The sequence below is a fragment of the Cibotium barometz genome, chromosome 26 (assembly GCF_041138505.1).
Source record: "Cibotium barometz isolate CiBa-2024 chromosome 26, ASM4113850v1, whole genome shotgun sequence".
Taxonomy (NCBI): domain Eukaryota; kingdom Viridiplantae; phylum Streptophyta; class Polypodiopsida; order Cyatheales; family Cibotiaceae; genus Cibotium; species Cibotium barometz.
In genome coordinates, this window is record NC_141071.1 from 20,934,640 (window position 1) to 20,958,628 (window position 23,989).

General features: G+C 38.2%; 1 protein-coding gene across 3 annotated transcripts; it reads left to right on the forward strand.

Moving 5' to 3' along the window:
• Positions 1-18,498: 18,498 nt before the first annotated feature.
• On the forward strand, positions 18,499-23,500 carry LOC147623754 (putative serine carboxypeptidase-like 23). 3 transcript variants are annotated; one of them, XM_086820360.1, is made up of 10 exons: positions 18,499-18,862; positions 19,202-19,309; positions 20,321-20,416; positions 20,499-20,591; positions 20,676-20,764; positions 20,936-21,193; positions 22,250-22,398; positions 22,512-22,607; positions 22,705-22,810; positions 23,077-23,500. In XM_086820360.1, the coding sequence occupies exons 1-10, from the start codon at positions 18,538-18,540 to the stop codon at positions 23,227-23,229; spliced, it is 1,473 nt and encodes a 490-aa protein (XP_086676486.1). In that variant the 5' UTR covers positions 18,499-18,537; the 3' UTR covers positions 23,230-23,500. The 3 variants fall into 3 exon arrangements, with proteins under 3 accessions (XP_086676486.1, XP_086676487.1, XP_086676488.1); XM_086820361.1 differs by having other exon boundaries at positions 20,499-20,576; XM_086820362.1 differs by having other exon boundaries at positions 18,832-18,954.
• Positions 23,501-23,989: the final 489 nt, after the last annotated feature.

The following is a 23,989-nucleotide window of genomic DNA, read 5'->3' on the forward strand; positions in this document are numbered from 1 at the left end:
AGAAGAATGAAGAATGTGCAATAAATGCTGATAAAAAGCAAGGAAATGGATAAAAACCAAAAGATAATGAAATCCACTTAGAAGTGGTTAGTTAAACGTTAATGAAAGTGAGGGTCTAGGCTTTGATAACTCACAAATGGTGTCTCAAAATATTTTTTTAAAATAGCATCACCAGCATGTCTGGCACATCCAAAAACCCCCTTGGATGCACTTTTCCAGTGACGGCACATTTTGATCCTTAAGTGTGCAAGCTTTCCAACTAGAGATTGTGTTTGGTTGGACTTAGTTGCATAACTGTGGGTGAGACGCTGCACCATGGCTGGGTACTGTAGATAGCCACACTACATTTGTGGTCTCTACTGTCTTTGTTAGCCAACCCCTTGATTTAACTATACTGAGGGCAATAGTAGTGTAGTTTCCAGTCTGCCTTCGCTTTTCAAATGCCACATCACGAGCTCTATAGATAGGCCGGAGGTTAAAAGGAGTAGCAATGGGCTGATAGCATTGGCATCCACATTGGCTATTAGTAAACAACCTAGAACTTCCTGCAAAGACCTCGTCGACACAGCAAAGAAGTGTCCAAGCGGTGGACCTCATAGTTATGGCAATGGCAAGCTTCGGATCAGATGGTAGTTTTTAACCATTGGTTTCTGAGTGGATAAGGTTGATTAGATAAGATTAATAATGAGGATTAAGCTAATAAAGATCAAAATAATGGAATGTGAGCTAAGGGGTCCGGATCTAGTGGGAGTGTTATGAGCTTAAGAAGGAGATGAATTTTGGAGAGAAAGTGGCAATAGCCATCTTCCACAACAAGCGGTGAAGAAAACTAAAGAGTGATTGATGAAAGACTTATGAAGAAAATTAGCCTAATGCACCTCCTATGAAACTAAAGAAGGCTGAAGAAAAGCTACTCAAGATTAATGCTAAGCTAAGCTAAGCACAACCCTAGCTTTAATACCATGTCAAAGTTGAGCATGGATCTAGTGCAGGCTTATGTTAAATAGCTATGGTGGGTGTCTGTGACTAGTATTCATCACATGAAGATGATGCTAATTAGTTTGACTCAAGTTAATTAGGTTACAAGATGGATTAGCTTGCACTAATAAAGAAACTTGAGCAATGTGCTTGTTTCATTTGCAAATGGGTCTCCTTATATAGGGGTCTAGTACAACTTTTGGGCTCTTTCTTCCCATGCATATGGGAAAATTCTAGGCTTATGCCACATAGATTGATGCTAGGCTTGCTCTTCTACTCACTCCTTACCTTTCAACTTGTGCGCTACACCACATTTCTCAACAAGTTTGGCACTCCTACTCCTTGTAGCATTCTATGCACATGAGCTCTTCTCTACCTCACCTTCTTACACCAAAGGTTCACCTTTGCTTAGAATTCATCTTCTTATTTCCTCTCAGCCTCCCTTGTCTCTTTTTCTTCTCTTCTACCCTCTCTCTTCTTTGCCCTCTCTTTTCTCTACCCTCTCTTCATATGGATCCATAAAGAGAGTTCTTACTAGTTATCCTCTCAAGAATCCTACAAGATTGTCAATTTGATGAGGAGGCATTATGAGATGCAATGGGGTGGTTGTACAATAAGGGTCCTCACTTTGGATGACCTTCCAAGTTTCTTAAAGCAAAAATAATCATTTTTTACTAAAATTGGCTAATCTCACCCACTTGGCAAAGGAATGTGACATTGAGCTCTTCTAATGAAACATCACACTCTTTGTCATGCACTTAAACATATGGTCCGATCAAAAATCAAAAATTCCAAATTCTAAATTTCGTGCGTCATAAAGATATTAAGGGTGTGGCATGTCCCAAACTTAGACTTGTAGATAGTATGATTATAAAATGATAATAACTTCTTTGTTTTAACTCCAATTCCATCCCTACTTTGCACACAAGGAAGGCATGGAATAGAGATCTTAGCTTGATTTATTGAGTAATTTTTGCATGTATTTTCTATTTTAAATTAATTAATATATATTTTAAAAGTATACAACCAGAGTAGTTTTTTTTGGATAGCACATCTTTATATAAAAAATTATATATTTTTACTTAATTGAATGATCTAAGGATACCGAGATCTCCAGAGTGGAAATTTACCTCAAAGTCTCAAAGTAGCTGAACATAATTAGTGAATTAACTATATAAATTCCTTTCTATGTGATTATGCAATAATTTTATATGACCAAGCAGTGTTAATCAAGGTGAATCTATAGAAAAAAAAATTGGTTCAATTTGAGTAAGAAAAGGTCTATTTTCACCTATTTTATGTGAAAATAGCTATACTTGAGTAGTTTCTTCCCTTCCAAGCCTAAACCCAAGTCTAACTAGGCTTGGTAAAGTTGGTTAGGTAATGGACCAAACCTAGGTGGAGACCCCTAAGGTGGCCATGCATGTGGCCACATGTCTAACATGTCACCTACACATGGCATGCATTCCACCTCAATGTACCACCTCAACATTGATGACATGGCATGCCACCTCATCATTAGATAAGCAAGCATGCCACCTTATTATATGCCATGTCACATGCATTAACACATCATCAAAGAGGAAGAGCTGCCACCTCATCTTGAGTTGGTTGTTGATAACCGAGCATGCCACCTCATTAGATGCCATGTCACATGCATTAACACATCACCAAAGAGGGAGAGCTACCACCTCATTTTTAATTATTACATATTTTAAAAGTATGCAACAAGAGTAGTTTTTTTGGGACAACACATCTTTATATAAAAAATTATGTATTTTTACTTGATTGAATGATCTAAGAATACCGAGATCTCCAGAGTGGAAATTTACCTCAAAGTCTAAAAGTAGCTGAACATAATTAGTAAATTAATTATATAAATTCCTTTTTATGTGATTATGCAATAATTTTATATGACCAAGTAGTGTTAATCAAGGTGAATCGATAGAAAAAAAAATTGGTTCAATTTAAGTAAGAAAAGATATATTTTCATCTATTTTATGTAAAAATAGCTATCCTTAAGTAGTTCCTTCCCTTCCAAGCCTAAACCCAAGTCTAACTAGGATTGGTAAAGTAGGTTAGGTAATGTACCAAACCTAGGTGGAGACCCCTAAGGTGGCCATGCATGTGGCCACATGTTTGACATATCACCCACTATGCCACCTCACTATGTGCCATCTCAATGTGCCACCTCACTATGCCATCTCAACATTGATGACATAGCATGCCACCTCACTATGCCATCTCATCATTGATGATCGAGCATGCCACCGAGAGTTGGTGCCACTTGTCACATGTGTAGGCCATGTCAACGATTGACCATGCCATGTCATCAATTTGAGTTCTCATGTCATCATCACCTCCCATGCTTTGGGCATCCATTCATGGTCTCACATACATAATATATATATATATATATATATATATATATATATATATCATTTATAGATAATCCATGCAAATATATGAAACATACTCTTATGATATTTAATTTTTTTAAATAAAAATATACATCAATTAGAAAATACATTATTTCACCTATATGATTTTAAAAAAATTAGCTAAATTTGTTGATTTATTATATATATATATATATTAGTATCTTTTTATTTTATTTTTAAATAATAAATTTTAATTTTTAAAAAATAAATAACATATTTAAATTAAATAATATATTATTTTATAGTTAAAAGAAATATATTTTGTGTCTTCTTCTTATTAAAAGATATTTTCTTTATTTGTAGAATTTTTATTTCTAAATATTTCTTTTTTGAAAAAAATATTATTTCAAAATCCTCTCCATTTTAAAAATCTAACCAAAGATATCATATAGATTTAATTAAAAAGATATATCTATTAATCTAATTGAATAAGAAAAATCTTATCTTATGAATTAGAATATCCAATACAATGCAAGTTAAGAGAGTGTTGTTTCCTATAAATGCACACACTTCTATGCTCATTTCATTCAATCATAGCTTAATGTCTAGTCTTCGTACTAGCATTTTGTAGAGAATGGGCTCACAAAGTCATAGGAGTAATAAATCTGATAGGAATAGGAAACCCCCTCCCCATGAGGCGGAGAGAAAGAGGATAGCTCGCGAGCAAAAAAAGAGAGTGGAGAACATGCCAGCCGCTAACGTTGTTGAGCCACCACTACCCTCATCTCCTCCACATGAGCCTCCTCCACCTCTCCCTACTATTGCCCCCCTTGGTTTGGTTGAAGCATGTGAGCCTTCTCCTCCTCCTCCTCCTCCTAGTAGTGAGAGTATGAATGTAAGAGCCACCATAGGCAACCAGCCATACGTCGTCGTGTGTCTAAGATCATCCATAACTTCTTTCAAGATCTCACTCCCTTGTCACAATTTTTTCTTCTCACATCCCTTATTGACCATCCTGACCTAGCTGAGTGTAGGGCTATTGCTGGGATTGTTGAGCAAGCATCAAGAGAGGAGAGTAGGTGCTAAGGTTCTTAATGGTGTTTTGTCGCATATATGAATCCATCAAGAAGAGGAATACCTTGGATGCATTGGTTGCTCGTCGTCATGCTATTGTAACGGACATTTGTAGACCCCACATGGTAGGTGAGATGAGAGCTACCTCTCACATTCTTTTGCATAGTACCACATACTCTTAGAGGTGGTTCTTTAAGGAGCAGAGTCTAGATGTGGATGATGCTGGGGTATTGTGGTCTTTTAGTGGTAGTGCTCCTAGGGGTAATCGTTTGATTAACGATAACATCAAGGCACTTCTAGAGAAATTTTGGGAGGAGAATTGTAGAGCTTTGCCAATGTTCAAGAAAGCATTGCGAAAAAGAGTCTCAAATGGTGTTCATTGAACATGGGGCTTGCTTTCTTGAGGCGAGTTAAATTGAGTTATATTCTTAGTTTGTGGAGGCACACCCTCACTTCAAGATTGGCCAAAGATCTTTTGAGTAATGCCAACCATGCTTTGTGCGCTACTCCCATCAGTGGGACACATGTTGTTGTCGATACCATGTGGAGTTTCAACTTTACTATGATGTATTTTGTTCCCTTATTAGTGGGAAAAATGGAAGGCCTACTAGCCCACACGATTTCATACACTCTCTTTTATGTGCACGCGAGCTAGATACCTTATACTATCACCTTTCATGTGTCAAGGGGACATGTGGTATATGTGGAGGATTGGCAACGCTACCTTGTTTGAGGGGGATGTTAGTGACATTGAGGTAGTGCATTGGCGGCAATATGAGTATGTAGTGTGCCGCTCGATGGTGGGGGGCCAATCCAAGAGGTTGCAACTCGTGGAGAAACATATCCACATGCATTATTCGGTACTACTTTTAGAGAGAGCACATCTACCCTTATGTACGACACTCTCATTGGGCCAAGTGGCAGGACCGTCAGTTTCATGCATGCTTGGAGCAGTTTCCCATCGGTGTGGTTATCTCAATGTGGTGGATTTTGTTGAGAACTATACATTCTTGCCCTACCCAGAGATACAATATGAGTCAGAGTAGGTGTAATATCTTTGATTGCTTTGTGATGTAATAGATTGTATTTACCATTGTATTAAAGTAAAATTGCATTACACTTTAGGTGGCTATTTTGGTGCATATTATAGTATCGGCATGCATAGATACATACACTTGGATGGAGTTGCCAACACCCATGCTTTGTGCGCTACTCCCATCAGTGGGACACATGTTGTTGTCGATACCATGTGGAGTTTCAACTTTACTATGATGTATTTTGTTCCCTTATTAGTGGGAAAAATGGAAGGCCTACTAGCCCACACGATTTCATACACTCTCTTTTATGTGCACGCGAGCTAGATACCTTATACTATCACCTTTCATGTGTCAAGGGGACATGTGGTATATGTGGAGGATTGGCAACGCTACCTTGTTTGAGGGGGATGTTAGTGACATTGAGGTAGTGCATTGGCGGCAATATGAGTATGTAGTGTGCCGCTCGATGGTGGGGGGCCAATCCAAGAGGTTGCAACTCGTGGAGAAACATATCCACATGCATTATTCGGTACTACTTTTAGAGAGAGCACATCTACCCTTATGTACGACACTCTCATTGGGCCAAGTGGCAGGACCGTCAGTTTCATGCATGCTTGGAGCAGTTTCCCATCGGTGTGGTTATCTCAATGTGGTGGATTTTGTTGAGAACTATACATTCTTGCCCTACCCAGAGATACAATATGAGTCAGAGTAGGTGTAATATCTTTGATTGCTTTGTGATGTAATAGATTGTATTTACCATTGTATTAAAGTAAAATTGCATTACACTTTAGGTGGCTATTTTGGTGCATATTATAGTATCGGCATGCATAGATACATACACTTGGATGGAGTTGCCAACACCCATGCTTTGTGCGCTACTCCCATCAGTGGGACACATGTTGTTGTCGATACCATGTGGAGTTTCAACTTTACTATGATGTATTTTGTTCCCTTAGTGGGAAAAATGGAAGGCCTACTAGCCCACACGATTTCATACACTCTCTTTTATGTGCACGCGAGCTAGATACCTTATACTATCACCTTTCATGTGTCAAGGGGACATGTGGTATATGTGGAGGATTGGCAACGCTACCTTGTTTGAGGGGGATGTTAGTGACATTGAGGTAGTGCATTGGCGGCAATATGAGTATGTAGTGTGCCGCTCGATGGTGGGGGGCCAATCCAAGAGGTTGCAACTCGTGGAGAAACATATCCACATGCATTATTCGGTACTACTTTTAGAGAGAGCACATCTACCCTTATGTACGACACTCTCATTGGGCCAAGTGGCAGGACCGTCAGTTTCATGCATGCTTGGAGCAGTTTCCCATCGGTGTGGTTATCTCAATGTGGTGGATTTTGTTGAGAACTATACATTCTTGCCCTACCCGGAGATACAATATGAGTCAGAGTAGGTATAATATCTTTGATTGCTTTGTGATGTAATAGATTGTATTTACCATTGTATTAAAGTAAAATTGCATTACACTTTAGGTGGCTATTTTGGTGCATATTATAGTATCGGCATGCATAGATACATACACTTGGATGGAGTTGCCAACACCCCGGAGGCCCGTATTATCAAGAAGTATCATTTTTACATTAATGATGATCGCTCGACTCTTAACCTTTTTGCTCAATTCCAAGCAGTAAACCATAATCCAAGGTATACACATATATGTTGTAACTTCTTCTCTCCATTTTTAGAGAGAAAAATTATACTTAAGACTAAATTTAAAGTAAAGATTTAAGTCCTAGGATAGGATTATCATGTCCTAAAATCCACTACAAAAAAATATACACAATTTTTTTATTTAAAAAGAGAGTTTCTCAATTTTCTCTCTCTAAAAATATACTCTTAATTTCTCTTTTAAAAAATATCATATCTTTCCTAATCTTTAACATGAAACTCCATGCATGCAAAAAGAAACTCCATCCATGCATGAAACTCCATGCATGCAAAAAGAAACATCAATTATTAATGCATGCATGTGCATGTGAGCCGATTACTCATTTACACATGATTTATTTCACATAAGTTACTCTATTTATTAATTTTCCCTAAGAGAGAGGCCTTAATATTACGGGATTAAAAATTTAAATCTTTTATTCTTCTATATTCTTTAACATAAATTACTCTATTTATTAATTTTTTCTAAGAGAGTAAGCCTTAATATCATAGGCTAAAAGTTCTAATCTTTTATACATCTAGATTTCTTTAACTTTTCCTTTATTAAATTATTTAGCAAAATCATCTCTCATATGAATGGGTTATTTTATATATCTAAGTGCATAAGTTATTGTATACAAGTTATGTGCACCTTTGTGTGCAAGCTTAATGTACATATTTACATGCACATCTTAATTTAACCTTAATTAGAATCAAAATTTAAGGTAATATTTCATATTCTACCTAAGGGTAACCTTTTTAAAATTTAATGCATAAAAGCTTCCCTCGTTATTGCATGTCACCTATCACCTTCATATGCTCCCTCTCTCTGCCTTCATCATCGCCTAGGTCCCTCTCTCTGCCTGGTTTTACCCCTAGCTCCTACTTTCTCCTCTTCCACCTGTTGAGCCTCTGCCTAGCCTGCGCTTCAGTTCACAGCCCATCTGATCCAACTCCTTTGTAGCTCCAAGAGGACTCCATGGTAGCTACTCTGTCATCCCCAATTGAGGCTACGTCCCTGACCTTTCCTTATCAAAAGCAAACCTCTAGCTCCTCACTTTGATAGTCACCTCCTTGAGGCCTCCACCTTGGTCTACAAAATTGTGGGTAGCTTCCCGGCATGTGGATACCTCATGGATCTTTTGCAGGCAAGCCTATGAGCCTATAAAGATCACTGATATTCATACTTTAGGGCATGGAAACTACTAGGTCAAGTTTGATTCACCTGTAGCATTGGACAAAGTCATGCCAGCTGAGCCTTGTTGCACTCCATACATTCTTTATAAGGTGGCAATATGACTCAGTGTCCAACATCGACTCTTTAGCTTGTGCCTTAGGCTTTCTCATGTGATATTTTTCTTTCTTGGTCTCATGAAGGAATACTTTTCCCTTCTCATAGTGATAGGTGGTGTCATAGGGAGAGTGTTGAAATCCCCCCCCATTGTCACTTCAATTCTAGCTAGGGCAGCTGGGATTCCATCTTTCATATCTACATAGCCCTAGCTCCCTATGCTTCTCCTAATAGTGTCTTATGATGATGCTTACTCCTACTCACCCATCTAAGACTATCATCCCACAATCTATGAATAGTTACATTAGTATCATCGTATTTATACTAATGTCCCAATTGTTCATAGAAGTTTGAGCAAGTTTTGGGATGCTACCATTCTCCTTAGCTTGTGCCTTAGGCTTTCTCGTGCGATATTTTTCTTTCTTGGTCTCACGAAGGAATACCTTTCCCTTCTCATAGTGATAGGTGGTGTCATAGGGAGAGTGTTGAAATCCCCCCCATTGTCACTTCAATTCTAGCTAGGGCAGCTGGGATTCCATCTTTCATATCTACATAGCCCTAGCTCCCTATGCTTCTCCTAATAGTGTCTTATGATGATGCTTACTCCTACTCACCCATCTAAGACTATCATCCCACAATCTATGAATAGTTACATTAGTATCATCGTATTTATACTAATGTCCCAATTGTTCATAGAAGTTTGAGCAAGTTTTGGGATGCTACCATTCTCCTTTGCTTGAAGCAACTCCTCCAAAACAAGTTGAGGTGCATCCTCATCCTAGTTGAAGGTCCCTTCTTGTAAGCTTTCATTTTACATCAGCCCATGTAGCAATGGCCCTATTGGCGTCCTTCTCTGTTGAAGATAGAAATAAAGTAAGGCGGCTAGCCACATCTCTTGGAAACCTCACTTATTGGCTCATGAAATTCATTGTCCCAAGAGGTAAAGATCTCTGAGGACAAATACTTCTTCTTTTATGAACATCAAGCCATTAGGTCAACTCTTCTAAATCAAAGCCATAATTGGGTATCTCCTCATCTTGTTCAAAAATAGGTTCTCAAGAATATCCAACTATCCTTTGATTGGCTCATGAAAGTCATTGTCCCAAGAGGGATAGATGTATGAGGACAAATATCTTGTTCTTTTGTGAACATCAAGCCATTAGCTAACTCTTCTAAATCAGAGTCAAAATTGGGTATCCCCTCAACTTGTTCAAAAATAGGTTCTCATCAGGAATATCCAACTTGCTAATAAGCATAGAAAATTTTCTATGTTAAATTTTCTATGCTAACAAACATATCTGCTATGCTAGCTAACATATCTGGTATGCTAACATAGAAAATTTTCTATGTTAAATTTTCTATGCTAACAAACATATCTGGTATGCTAGCTAACATATCTGGTATGCTAGCTAACATATCTGGTATGCTAACTAGTGTATATAGTATGCTAGTTATCATACTAGATATGCTAGTTATCATACTAGACATGCTAGTTATCATACTAGACTGCTAGCTAGCATACTAGACATGCTAGTTAAGCATACTAGATATGCTAGCCAGCATACTAGATATGCTAGCCAACATACTAGATATGCTAGCGAGCATACCAGATATGCTTGTTAGCATATCTGGTATGTTAGCATAGAAAATTTAGCAAACTAGATTGTTAGTTGGCATATAACAAAGCTAGCTAGCATATCAAGAATGCTAACTAGTATATCTAGTATGCTTATGAGCATATCTTGTTTGCTAACTAGCATATCTAGTATGCTAATTAGCATATCCAGAGTGCCGACTATCACTATAATATGCATACCAGATATGCTAGTTAGCATAGAAAATTTAGCATACTAGATATGCTAGTTAGCATAGAAAATTTAGCATACTAGATTGCTAGTTGCCATATAACAAAGCTAGTTAGTGTACTAGATATGCGAGTTAGCATAATAGATATGCTAATTAGCATACTAATAGTGCTCAATAGCATATATAATTATGTTGATTCACATTGTTAGCACACAAGAAACCTGCTTCATTAGCATATCTTGACCTGCTACTCCAGTAACCCTTACCTGAGTTTGGTGTGATTGGATCCTTTGTCCGACAACCTTACACAACCAATTAGAGGGTATCATTTGCCCACATCTTGTAGCCTTGCATCGAGGCCCAAGCCAGCATGCACTTGCAAAGCATAACAAGTGATGCCTATGCTTACAAAAGGCAGTATGACCATGGCAATAAGTTCTTCAACTTTAAGACATAAGCCACAACCAACACATTGGTTCCGGTCTGACCCTTCTGCTGAATCTACCATGGTTTCTTTCTGTACCGTGTCTTATCCTACATGTTGTGTAACTATGGCAATAGCTAAATTATATAAGGAGGTGGCAATGCCTAGATCTAATGCTTGGATCTAACTCTCCATATGCAACACCAGCTACAATTGATGTTCACATGCTTGAACTTCAGATTACTTCACCTCCACTTCAATCTATAGTATAGAAGAAGAGAACATCAAGTTAGATAAATACATTAGCTATACATAGTTTAAACATAAGGTGTTGCTATCATGATAACTAGCAGTTACTTGAAGCATGGTTTATGTTGAGATCCTTCTCGAGGTGCATGTCTTCTATCTCAAAAACACCAAGTGTTTGAAGAGTGTCTTTCATGGTGTCAATGAAAACCTCAAGCTCCATTTACCGCTTTAAATAGACAGTACTGCTCTTTGGTGAGGATAGTAATTCTTCTCATGCATCTTTTAGCCTCTTTCCTAGAGCCTCGATAGCTGGACTAACCTTATCATTGCTAGCCTTTACTATCTTTGCAACCTCTAACACATGTTGTGCACTTCTTAGATCTTCATGCGCCTTGCTTAAGAGCCCCCTCAAATGAAGGACAATTTCCTTCATCCTCTCCAAGTCATTTGGGTCTGCAAATGATGGGTATGGCATTATGGAGTGAACAAGGTGTATTCCCTTCTTCTTAAACAAGTAACGAGTTGTTTAATGATAGAGGGGTGTGGCTTTGGCAGTCGTTTCCATCATGGTGGTAGGTGTATGATTAGATGTGATAAACTCCTCATTACATAAATCCTCAAACAACTCAGCTCTTTTGGTGCTTGTAAATCCTCAGTACACATCCTTCATTTCTTGAAATGGCTCTCATAATAGCCTTTCTCTTGCAGGTCTTGCAAATATTGGACAGCTATTTTGCCCATTTTGAAGTGGATCGTCAAACCACTCAATAAACACAAGGCTAAACTCTTTCACATCCCTCTTGTTGGCAAATGCTGTAGTGATCTTCATGTTTGTGGGAGGACACTTTTGGTACACTTTGTGATGAAACAACATCAGATGCTCGTAGACCTTGCTGTGGATATGGCTACATTTGATGCGATGTTGACTGGGATCCCTACATGTCTGAACACACTAAACCACTCCACGTCAGTCAATTGATCCCACCTTAATAGTTTTGGATCAACACCTTCCATGGAGAGGTCATAATCTATATTGAACTCTGCCATGGTTTGATAGAACTTTCTTTGTCTTTGGGTAGACTATCTTAGGAGCTTTCCACCAGCCTGCATACAGGCAATGGGAGAAATAAGAAAAAGAGACAAAGAGAGAGAGATAGAGACTAAAGAGGGAAGCATATATATATATATATATATATGTATATATATATATATATATATATATATACATATATATATATATATATATATATATACATATATATATATATACATATATAGATAGATAGATAGATAGATAGATAGAGAGAGAGAGAGAGAGAGAGAGAGAGAGAGAGAGAGAGAGAGAGAGATGGGTACATTCTTAGAAAGAGGGGAGCATAGAAAGAGATGGAGATGGAGAGAGAGATGGGGAGAGAGGATACTAGAACCTGTCAAAGTGCTCCTTCCCTTTCATGCAGCAGGCGACTTCATTCTACTGATAGCCAGATTGCAATGGAGAGTTCTTGCTATCAAGTAATTTCACCCTTTTTTGGCATGGTGGAGAGCTAGACTCAGCTCTTTGAGGAAGTGTTTTAGAGCTTCTTTGCCTGAGTCCCTGCACTTGTTTCGCTCTTTGTAGTTGTGGTAGAGAGCCTGACTCTAAACTTGTGTTTTCTTCTGGGGAAAATATTGTAAGCCAATATCCTCTTGCTTCCTTCCCCTAACAGAATCTTCCCTCTTCTTGGGCTTGGCAATCTTCCCCACTCCCCGCTACTTGCTTGCGGCCCCCACCTTCTTCATGATTCCACAACTCTCTGTAATGCCCACAAAAAAACCTCTTTTCTACCTTAGGAATTTGCCAAGTGAGTAGTCAAATCTTCTTTCTACCTTACAAAATCACATACGAGTAGTGAAATCAAAAAATTCACCATAATTTTGCATGAATACACATATATTTAGCGCGAGTCATATCTTATCATTTACCACGAGTACCAAACATGATTACCACAAGTTATATCAAAACAAAGAATATAAATTTACATATTTTACATATAACAATTATTCTTTTTCATATGCTAGCTAGATATGCTATTTGGTACATGCTAATAACCATAAAAAGCGTAGCACGGTAACATGCTTACACCCTACACCAAGCCTCATCAGTGACCATACATGTACATCTCTAGATGGGGGGCTATGGTGGGCAAATGATTCAAGGTACAATCCATTACCTAGATCCTCTTTGATTGTCTTAGAACCTTCAAAATACATTAAAGAAAATAATTCCTTAAAGTGTCCATTGGACCATTTTCCTTCTTGGATTACCTTCACCAACAAAGGTGTAACAAACAATGAAGAACACACATTTTCCATCATAATGATGATCTCACCACCAACAAGGATGTAACCCACAATGAAGAACCCCACCATGAGGTCTAGGAATGATACCTTGTCGTATTGCCAATCAAATGAAGGTGGGTGCATGAATCCACAAAGCAAATCAATAGGTCCCCCTTTTGTACATGCCCAAAACACCTCATAACCTCGGAGGTGAGGTCTCACATCAGCCATTTTTAAGCCCACATTACATCATGTACATCCATAGGTCCTCTTTTGTACATGCCCTTGGCATAACCTCGGAGGTGAGGTCTCACATCAACCATTTTTAAGCCCACGGGCCACATTACATCATGTGTAACCTCAACATGCTACTTCTTCCTAACTCAACCACCAACCAAACTCTTATCTCCAATGGACCCTGAAGCATGTGGATTGGTCTCTTTACTGACTACATCTTTGACCATCCCCAACTCTCTGGAATTGATAGCATCTTCACCACCTATGCTTGATGATGTGATGCATCCACATTAGGAAGGGGGTATGTTAAAACCACTCCATCAGTTAACATGGTTTCACCCACCCGTCATCCTATCGTAAGGCGCTTTGCTATCTTACCCACATTTGTAATAGAATCCTATGCTTTGTGAGATGGCACTAGACTTTATGAAGTGGCATTACCCTGTGGTTAATGCCAAATAGGGAAGTCACATACTTTGTGTATATACTTGCTTAAGGCTAGAAATAATGGCCTTGGACCATTTTAAATTTATGGTCGGGCCACTTCTCTACTCTCTTATTTACTGACGTTTTGTTGGATTCTTTCATGAATAGGTTTGAGTTTCCCTCTTATGAGTTTGTTTGAGTTATGGTAGGCCTCTTCTCTACTCTCTTACTTGTTGATAATTTATTGAATTCTTTCATAAATAGGTTAAAGTTTCACTCTCATGAGCTTGCTTAAATAGGTTTGAGTGTACACTTCTCCCTCTCATGAGATTCTTCCCCACCCACCTCTTGTGAGAGAGAACCACTGTGAAGGCTCTTCTCTTCTTGTCTTCATCTAGGCAAAGAGAGCTCTTCCATCACCCCCCACTGTAGACTTCTCCCTCTCATGAGATTCTTCCCCACCCAGATTCTCTTGTTGTGAGAGAGAGCCACTATGTGAAGGCTCTTCTCCTCTTGTCTACATCTAAGCAAAGAGAGCTCTTCCATCAACCCCATAGCCATGAAAGCATTATGTTGTGACAACAAAGTGAGGACGCAATGTGGATAGGCTGGTGCATCCACAAGGGAAGTTACATTGCGGCTCTATGGAAAAGTACCAAATGACCCATGTTTTGTGAAAGGATACGGTAAGATCTTGACTTGAACAAATGGCTCATGGCTCATGGCTCATCCTTACTTACCTCAAATGCTATGAGGTTACATTAAAATTATATATAGGATAGGTAGCACATGAACTCAACCTTCAAGAAGTTTTAATATTTTTAAGAAGTTGTGCAAGGGATTACATAAATTCCCTTTAAACATATGGATTATATAAATTCCCTTTAAGCATAGGGATTGTATAAATGCCCTTTAAAGATGCTCATGATGTAAATGATGGTATTTGGAAAGTAAACTCTTTGAGTTTAAACCTAGGAATAGTTGAGATAGACATTACAAAAGTTTGATGTCTAGTACATGGTGTAAAGGACAATTTTAATTATCATGGTTTTCATAGTAATCTTGACAAGATTTACTCTAAACTAAAAATAAATATGTACATAAGTAAACTATTTATCTATAGTGCGATTGTTGTAGTTTGTGGTACTTTGATTAATTATTTTACTATCCTTGTATTAGAATATATTAAAATGTACATCGAAATTTTAGTGTAGTCCTTAAAGGTTTGAATTTTTTGCATTCTAACTTTTACAAACAAAAAAAAAGAATAACAACCATACTCCTACCCTTACTTTTTTCCTTGCTACATGGGGATAATAATGCAAAGGGGCAAAGATCATTGAGACTAAAAAGTTCTAACTAAAAAGCTATATGGAACTTATTATTTCTACCTAAGTTTTTTGTCTTTTGAAATGCGTTTGGAAAACATCCGTGCTATGCTATACTAAGAATCTTAAAAAACTTTAGACTTTTCATGTTTTAGCTCAAAGGTTCTTTTTCTAATTCAAAATTCTTTAACTCATTAGTCTCTAGAGCTAAGACTTATGGTCACGTATGCATGTCTACTTTTATGTGGCTCAAGAAGATCAAGTGAAGAAGCTATAAGGCTCCACAAAGAGTCATAGACATTAATATGTTAAGTAAGTTTAATGTGATAAAGAATTGAAGTCAAGGATAACCCTGGATAAGCCTTGTCTAGTTTAAATATGAAATAAATATTCAAAGTTAACATTGAAATTACTAGCTAAAAATTCCACAAAGATGAATCTTTGTTTGATGCAAAAAATGAACAAGAGTCATAGACATTAATATGCCAAAGAAGTTAAATGTGATATCGAATTGAATTCAAGGATAAGACTTGTCAAGTTTAAATATAAAATATATGTACAAAGTTAACGTTTAAATTAATTAAAAAATTCTTAAATATGAATCTTTGTTTGATGAAAAAAATAAACAAGAGCTTATTGTATCAATCAAATTTTTTATTCAAATAAAGAACTCTATTATATAAATTATATGGCATCTCATATTTTCTTTAAGAAAATGCCATTCTACATGTCCAAGATATGGTATGAAAAAATCTGTGAAGGTAACGTCAAGCTAGTATGACCCAAAGTGTAACCTTAGAGACTTAAGCATGATTTGTGTGGATTGTGGTCCAAGATAGAGTCTATAGGACTAAAAGCTACCTTTAGAATATGGGGCATACATAGCTAGATCCTAAGTGTGATATGAAAATGATATAAGGATGGAAAGAGTGGAGTGATGTGAAAAGAGTTATGAGTGGAATCTTTGAATTTCTTGCCTCTATGAATTTTGAGGTATATACTTTGTTGAGAAATTGTGTTGATCGAAGTTCAATGATTTGATATAGGTATCACCATGTGAGAGAATGAAATTCAATGATCAGTATTAGTTTATTCTGATTGGATCAACTCTCAACCCCCCTCTATCAAATATCGTTATTATATAGTATATGACATACACCACTAAGATAATATACAACATAACGTTATGCGTACTTGTTTTGACAGTAGGTATACAAGTCAGCAATTCTTTGAGGCATATGTTCCAAGATGAATAATGAAAGATGCTCAAGAGTGGTAACGATTGGAGAAGCTAACCACTATAGTTATTGTTCTTCCTCTTTGAAGATATCTCTATCGATATTCATCCATCATGTGGTTGTAACCACAACAACTTTTTTGCAAGAAGATAAAGAAATACCTTTGGTTTTGTGAGCTAAAGTTCCCTCTTTCAAAAAGTTGAAATCATAGATAAGTTTCAATAAATTGTACATACTTAAATCTGAATTAATTCTCAAACAATGCTCTTTGAAAATTAGAATCTCATTTTGGATAGTGTTCACGTACCACAAGGGAATATCACCCTTCCAAATACCCGCCATTTTTTGGCTCTGGGTAGGCTCCACATGCACGAGTGACTTGGTCGATTGGAAAGAGACACCCTACACAGTTTGTTAGATTCATGTGTAGGTGTGGCAACCCTCATGCATGAATGCATAACAAGCACGTGTGTCCTTCCTAAGGGAGGAATAATGACCCAAGGATTTGAACCCAAGTCCTCCCTTTTGGAAGTCCCAAACTCAAACCACTAAGCTAAAGTGTAGGGGATAAACAATATATCTAGCCAACTTTTTGCAAAAAAGGATTTTTGTAATGCTTATAGGAGCAGATCACCATGATAAGGTTCAATGAGAAATAGCCAAGTATTTGTAGAAAAGAAACTCTTTGAAACTACATCCATATGATCTCAACATCAAATATGAGGTATCCTTTAGGGTACATGAACTATTGTTGTGAAACTTTCCCCAATATTTTTTGGAGCTTTTGATGATAATATATTATCATTAAGCCGGTTTAAGAGCATAACATCTTGTCTTCTTTGCAATAAACTTGGGATGTGAATTTTGCATTTTTTAAAGCCCAAAGTCTTGCTACATTTACCTAATTAAATTTATAAGGTTTTCAAAGCCAAAGTCTTGCTACATTTGCCTATATGATATACATTGGATCTTACGCTCTTAAGCTTGGTTACACAAAGAGAAGGTGCCCATCACCTCTTTGTATAACCCAGAAATGGGATGTGATGTTAGTAGATGGGTGCTCCTATACATATGTAACATAACAACTTAGTACATGGATGTATACATGCAAGAGAAGATTGAACATTATAATATAAATAATTAATGTGAATTTATATAGGAGGGTTTCATTCAAAATACAATCATATATATACTTACAAAAGGGGGATAAACAATTATGCAAAATAAATAAAAAAGTTAAAAAAAAAGGCGTGGACGTACATTCTGTATAGGTTTTTAGAACGTGACCTCCCGCGCCTTCCAAAAAACAAAGATGCTGATTGATAGAGCATAGGCTACCAACTTGCCCTAGACGATGGATGGGCAAGCCCCTTCACCTAAATTATGCCCACATTCGTGTATCGACGAACAAACAAAACAGAGACAAAGAGGTATATAATACTAGATTCTAGCAGGCCGGCTTGCAATTTCAGATTCGATATCCACCTCAACCTTACACTTTTGAAAATTGAAAGTAAACAAAAAGAAGGGTGGAATGTTGGTCCCCATGCAGTCCGCTTAAAAGTAAAGGTTGCAACCTGTATGCATGGATTCAGCAATCAAAGGTGCTTTCTTAATATGATTCAAGGCTTTTTTTGCATGATTGAGCAAGGTGACTTTAATTTGTGGGTGAATGATTGGTGGTCATTTGTACCCGGTGGATGATTGACCACGAACTATCTGCTGTACGTCTATATATATATATGTGTGTGTATGTGTGTGTGTGTGACATGCTGTAGTATAATTTAGCTTGTTGGCTAACTGCCCGCATCTGTAATAAATCAAGCTACCAAAAAGCTGGATTGTAGTGTGGCGTTTCAACCTGACTTCAATGGAGCGCTCTCTCTCTCTCTCTCTCTCGTTTTGTCTTGTTTTGGTGGGGCGGTCCCCCACGAGCTGGTGATCATTCTGATGCAGACGATCTCTCCCGCATGCTGGGCCATCATTTTCTTAAGCCCCCCCCCCCAACCATATTAAAACTGCAAGCTATTCGGCTGGCATATCACAAACTTTGGTAGTCGCAAGCCATCACCCACATATGGCCATATTTCAGTGCGCCAACAACCTCAATAATGTTAACATTATTAAACTTGCCAGCTATGGAAGCTTGCTGTTAATTCTCTTCATCTTCTTCAGTGCTTCTTCAACCATAGCTGCAACTTATGTCTATAGTGGTGATTCCCTAGATGCAATTAAAAAGGCAAGTAGAATTAGTGCTCTACCAGGTCAGCCCCATGTATCCTTCTCTCAATATTCTGGCTACATTACCGTCAATGCATCACCTGGCAGGGCCCTCTTCTACTGGTTTATTGAGGCAGCTTCTCAACCTGAATCCAAACCCTTAGTCTTATGGCTTAATGGAGGTATTAATGTCGAACAGAGCATCAATCAATCGCGTTTCTTAGAGATAACGTCTCAAATTGAATTCAAATTCTTAAACGCGGTTAATCTTGTGGTACTATGATTAATTGTATCAATATACCGTTAGTCCCATGGCAGCTATAATGTTTTCTATAAACCCTTACTTAACTTGATCGCGGAATTGATTATTCACAAGCGCAAAGTCTTGAGAATAGCCACGAGATATTGCTAGACTGAAGTCTTCACAATAATTTGGTTTCTCTTATAAGTGGGGAGATTCAAACCTATAAGTTAATGCACTCAACAATGCATGGAGTTCGTAACTGTTTTATGGTCTGTAGGTCCGGGTTGCTCATCCATAGGATACGGGGCATCCCAAGAGCTCGGCCCTTTTAGGGTTAATGTGAACGGGACTGGATTGCACTTTAACAAATATGCATGGAACCGAGGTATGTAAAATTTTTTTCCCCAAAAAAGTATCACGAGGGTTTGCGATTTGAGTGCATTCTCGCCCAATAAAAGAGCTATATTCGTGGGATTATTACTTATAATGAGCCTTGACCCTTATAATCAACATGCTTTTCTTAATCCCTCGATACCCTAACCCCAAGCTAACCCTAGTACAGTTAGCATTTTTAGGTATAAAACATATTGTCAATGAGCAATTGGAATGAATTCTCTCTATACTAGTTGTTAGGAGTTGAGGAATCGTGTCACTAAAGTCAGCTTTGCAAAGCTCATATAGACAGTTGAGTCGCTCAAGTGATTGGAGTGAACACACACTGCATAGTTGAACTAGACTAGAAGTTGAGGAATTGTATTGTGCTAATTGGCACTATTAGCTAAGGATCATGACCCTCACAACTGACCCGTTAGAGCGGTTGGAGGGAACATGTCCCTTGGGGACTAGGGGTACTCATTCCCACAAGTGAGGAGTCGCTTGAGCGGTTGGGATAAGCATCCTAATTAGAAGTGCTCATCTCTGTGAGTGAACATCCTAGTTCGGAGTGCTCATTCTCATAAGGGAGAAGCTAAACACCGTGACTAAGGGTAGGGTTGGCTTTTGCCGCTCGTGGGACTTGTTTTTTCTGTTAAATTGGATGTAACATATTGGTAAACTTTTAAAATGCCCATTAAAAAATAGGCCTAAAAACAGTGACGGTGGTATTTAGCTGCAGTTTCCATCAATTTTGATGGCTACGTCTGTCTACTTGTGAAAACGTAAGCCCTGTAAGCCACCACAAGTGAGTCGCCCGAGCGATAATTAGAGTGAACACCCTGCATAGTTGTGAGGAGTGGTGCAATATAGTTACAGTATTAAGGAGTGGTGTAACTGTGCTAATTGACGGTGTAAATGGATAAGGAATGTCATATATAGACAGTTGCAGCTAGGAGCGGTGCCAATCGACACTACAAATCGATAAGGTATATTGACATAAGAATGAGCTTAATTTTTTCAGAAGCAAATATGCTGTTCTTGGACTCTCCTGTGGGCGTTGGATTCTCTTACTCAAACGACTCCTCGGACAACAAGAATTTTGGAGATAAGCTCACAGGTTGATAATATATTGACATTAATGCCTACGATGAACTCAGTTATAAGCTGCGAGCTTATAATTAAGTCGTTGGCCTGCACAGCTCAGGAGGCTTACACATTTCTCGCTAGCTGGTTCGAAATATTTCCTGAATATAAGAAGCGCGATTTCTACATGGCTGGTGAGAGCTACGCAGGTAAATTAATGACTATTTTTTAATTAGTGCCAAGTGATCATTATGTTTATAAAATTTTCGATTAAATGCTAATGACCATCACAGGACATTATGTGCCGCAATTGGCAAGCCTGGTGTACGATCGGAACAAGGAATTTCCGAAGTATCCCGCCATCAACTTGAAAGGTTTCATGGTAATTTATTAATCAGAAACGTGGCCGATCGTTAGTCGAAAGTAAATAATAATAATTGAGGTCTTGATCGGTAGATCCCATTTAAATTTCCTTTTCTTGTAAAATCCGTGGAATTTATATATATATATATATAGATATGTGTGTGTGTATATGTATGTGAATATATTGTAGGTGGGCAATCCGTCTACAGACGATAACCACGATTGGGTGGGGATTATCGACTACGCTTGGTCGCATGCTGTGATTTCAGACCAGCTCTACGCGGACGTCATGAGAAGCTGCGATTTCACACGGGTGAACTGGACGGCCGCCTGTACGAGAGAGGTCAATAAGGTGTTCTCGGAATACAATAAGATTAACATTTACAATTTGTACGTGCCCATATGCGTCTCAAACACCACTACTACCAAGCAATCCGGCCGTACATCGGTATGACATATTGCTACTCCATTTAGTTTCTCAAGGAGCCCAAGTTTGGAGAGGGGGGAATCTATATATAAAGAGAGAGAGAGGAGAGGGGTATTAAAGTTGGTAGAATGCAACACGAGGGTATATATATATAGAGAGAGAGAGAGAGAGAGAAGATTTTTAAGCAAACCTTTACTTCTTTTCATACAAAGAGCAGTAAGGCTTAAACAGTGGGTCTAAATTTGTCATTTTGGATGAGGGTCTAATTAAGTGGAGTTAACTAGGTACTCCTAATTATAGATATGATTGCATAGTGTGGGCATGTGTGCGTGTGCGTGTGTACGTGCATGTGTCTGTGAGTGTGTGTGTGTGTGTGCAACTATATTTAAGTTGTCTTGTGGGCTTTGTTTTGGCTTGAGGTTCCTTAAACTGTGAGGCCTTTTCTTAAGAACTCACTAGCTTCAACAACTCAACCCAAAAGAAAAGATCTCACTAGCTTCAACAACTCAACAGGCCAAGACATTTGAGTCTTGCTTGGAGTGTACTTATGTATGTGGTTTAACATTTTTACACAAAATTAACGAGTTAACACATAGCTAGGGCTCTTTGGCCATGCAACCTTCATGCCTCTTGTTCCCATGATTGGCTAAAAGGTGGTACACTAGCATGAATCAAAATTAACGAGTTAACACATAGTAGGGCTCTTTTGGAGTGCCTCCATGCAATCTTTGTGCCTCAACTCCCAAATTTCCATAAAATGTGTTTTAGATGAGCCCACTTGTCGACCATTTTTAATTTCTCTATGACAAACCCAAGCTTGACATTTCCTCTAGATACCCTACATCAAAACCTCATGCACATAGAGAGCCACAGGTATACCCATGGTCCTCATACTCAATATGGCATTTTGACATGCTTGCTCAAGCACATAGAGAACCACACATCTCCTGGTCGTCATAGTCAATGAGAGGTGGTAAAGCCTGGGGGCGGCGGCCTAACAATGCAATTGGATAGCTTTTTTATCTGTCACGTTTTCTTACTACGGCTTTTCGCCACATGTTGTGTGTGCATGCGTAGGGTTTACAACAACGAGTACGGCCATTCTATCCCGCTGGATATGATGCATGTCTAGAGCAGCACACAATCAAGTACTTCAATAGGCCGGAGGTGCAAGAAGCCTTCCACGCCAATGTCACGGGCATCCCATACAGCTGGACTGTGTGCAGGTATACAGCGCTGATGAGATATCCTTGAAAAGGCTGACGCGCATGCATCAATCAATCATCTCCGTTACCCTAACTAAACTCAAAGATTAATTACACTTGCCTTTAATTCGTAGTGCTGCGCTGCTTCAAAACTGGCAAGATTCGGCATTTTCCATCTTGCCCATCTACAAAAAATTCATTGAGGCAGGTCTTCGAATATGGGTCTACAGGTAAATCTCAATGCAAAATGTACCATGGGGTTTTGGTTACTGAAGGTAATTGGCCCTAATATGAGTTTTGTGTGTTTGTTGATGATGGGTGATGCAGTGGAGATGTAGACGGCAGAATCCCCGTGACCGCGACAAGATATACCCTCAACGCTTTAAATTTGCCAATTAAGATCCCTTGGCATGCATGGTATCACAAGTCTCAGGTCAGCGTGCAATCAAAACAATCAAGCATTCTCTAATTTTCCTCAAAACTACACTGAGTTTAAGTTGAAGCCATCTTGTGGGCTTATTCCAATTGAATAAGCCATCTTTTCATTATGTGGGCTTATTCCAATTGAATAAAAGAGAAAGGAGAAAAGGGACCCTAGTAGGTTAAGGTGTATAAACTTTCAAAAAAAAAAACTTAGTAAGTTAAGTGTAAGGTGTATAAGAAAATTCTTTAATGATGGGAATTGTTATTGATATTTAGGTGGGAGGATGGACGCAAGAATTTGAAGGCCTAGTTTATGTGACAGTGAGGGGTGCAGGCCACTTGGTCCCTCAAAATAGTCCGAGCCGAGCCCTCGCCCTCTTCTCTTCCTTCCTTAGAGGCCAAACCCTACCTACGAGCCCCTCCACATGACCAATCTTTCCATAAAAGAAAGACTCCTTAACACCACTCACGCTTTCCTTCATATAGCACACCAATAATTTGCATCAACATCCTTACTTATCACACACAACCATGATACGCAACAACATTGATGCAAAACCTAGACATTCAAGAGCTCATTGTTCACCACCCTAGTGGTTAAATGTCACCACTAGCCAAACCTATGGGTTGAGTTGAAACACAAGAATATGGTCTGTAAAAAAAAGACTTTACTCTAAGGAATAGTCCTACTCTTGGTCTCATGTCCCAAGTTGATTTTTTCCATGTGTTCTAGTGGGTATGTATGATTAAGCTTATGTAAAGTAAAAATAGAAATCAAAACTTGCCTAGCATCTTTTTATTTTTATAACATAAATAATCTATATGTGATCATAATTCCAATATGATATATAATAACCTTTCTTTAATAATGATTTATTGGACTATATATTCTCAATTAAGTTGTTGATCACATCAATTAACTATTTGTCTATGTCTCTCTCTAATGTTATCTTACATTAATTTCTAAATTAAGTACCAGGTAATTACATCTATCTCTCTACATGTGTGTGTGTGTGTGTGTGTGTGTGTGTGTGTGTGTGTGAGGGGGGTGGATTGTGGGAGAGGGGGATGGGGGATGGCATGGAGGATTTTTCGGTCTTCTAAATATTGTAGCAATCAGTAAATATTTTAGGCATCTTTTTTAGTTCTAACAACAGTAATCTCATATTTTTAGAATTCATGATATGTA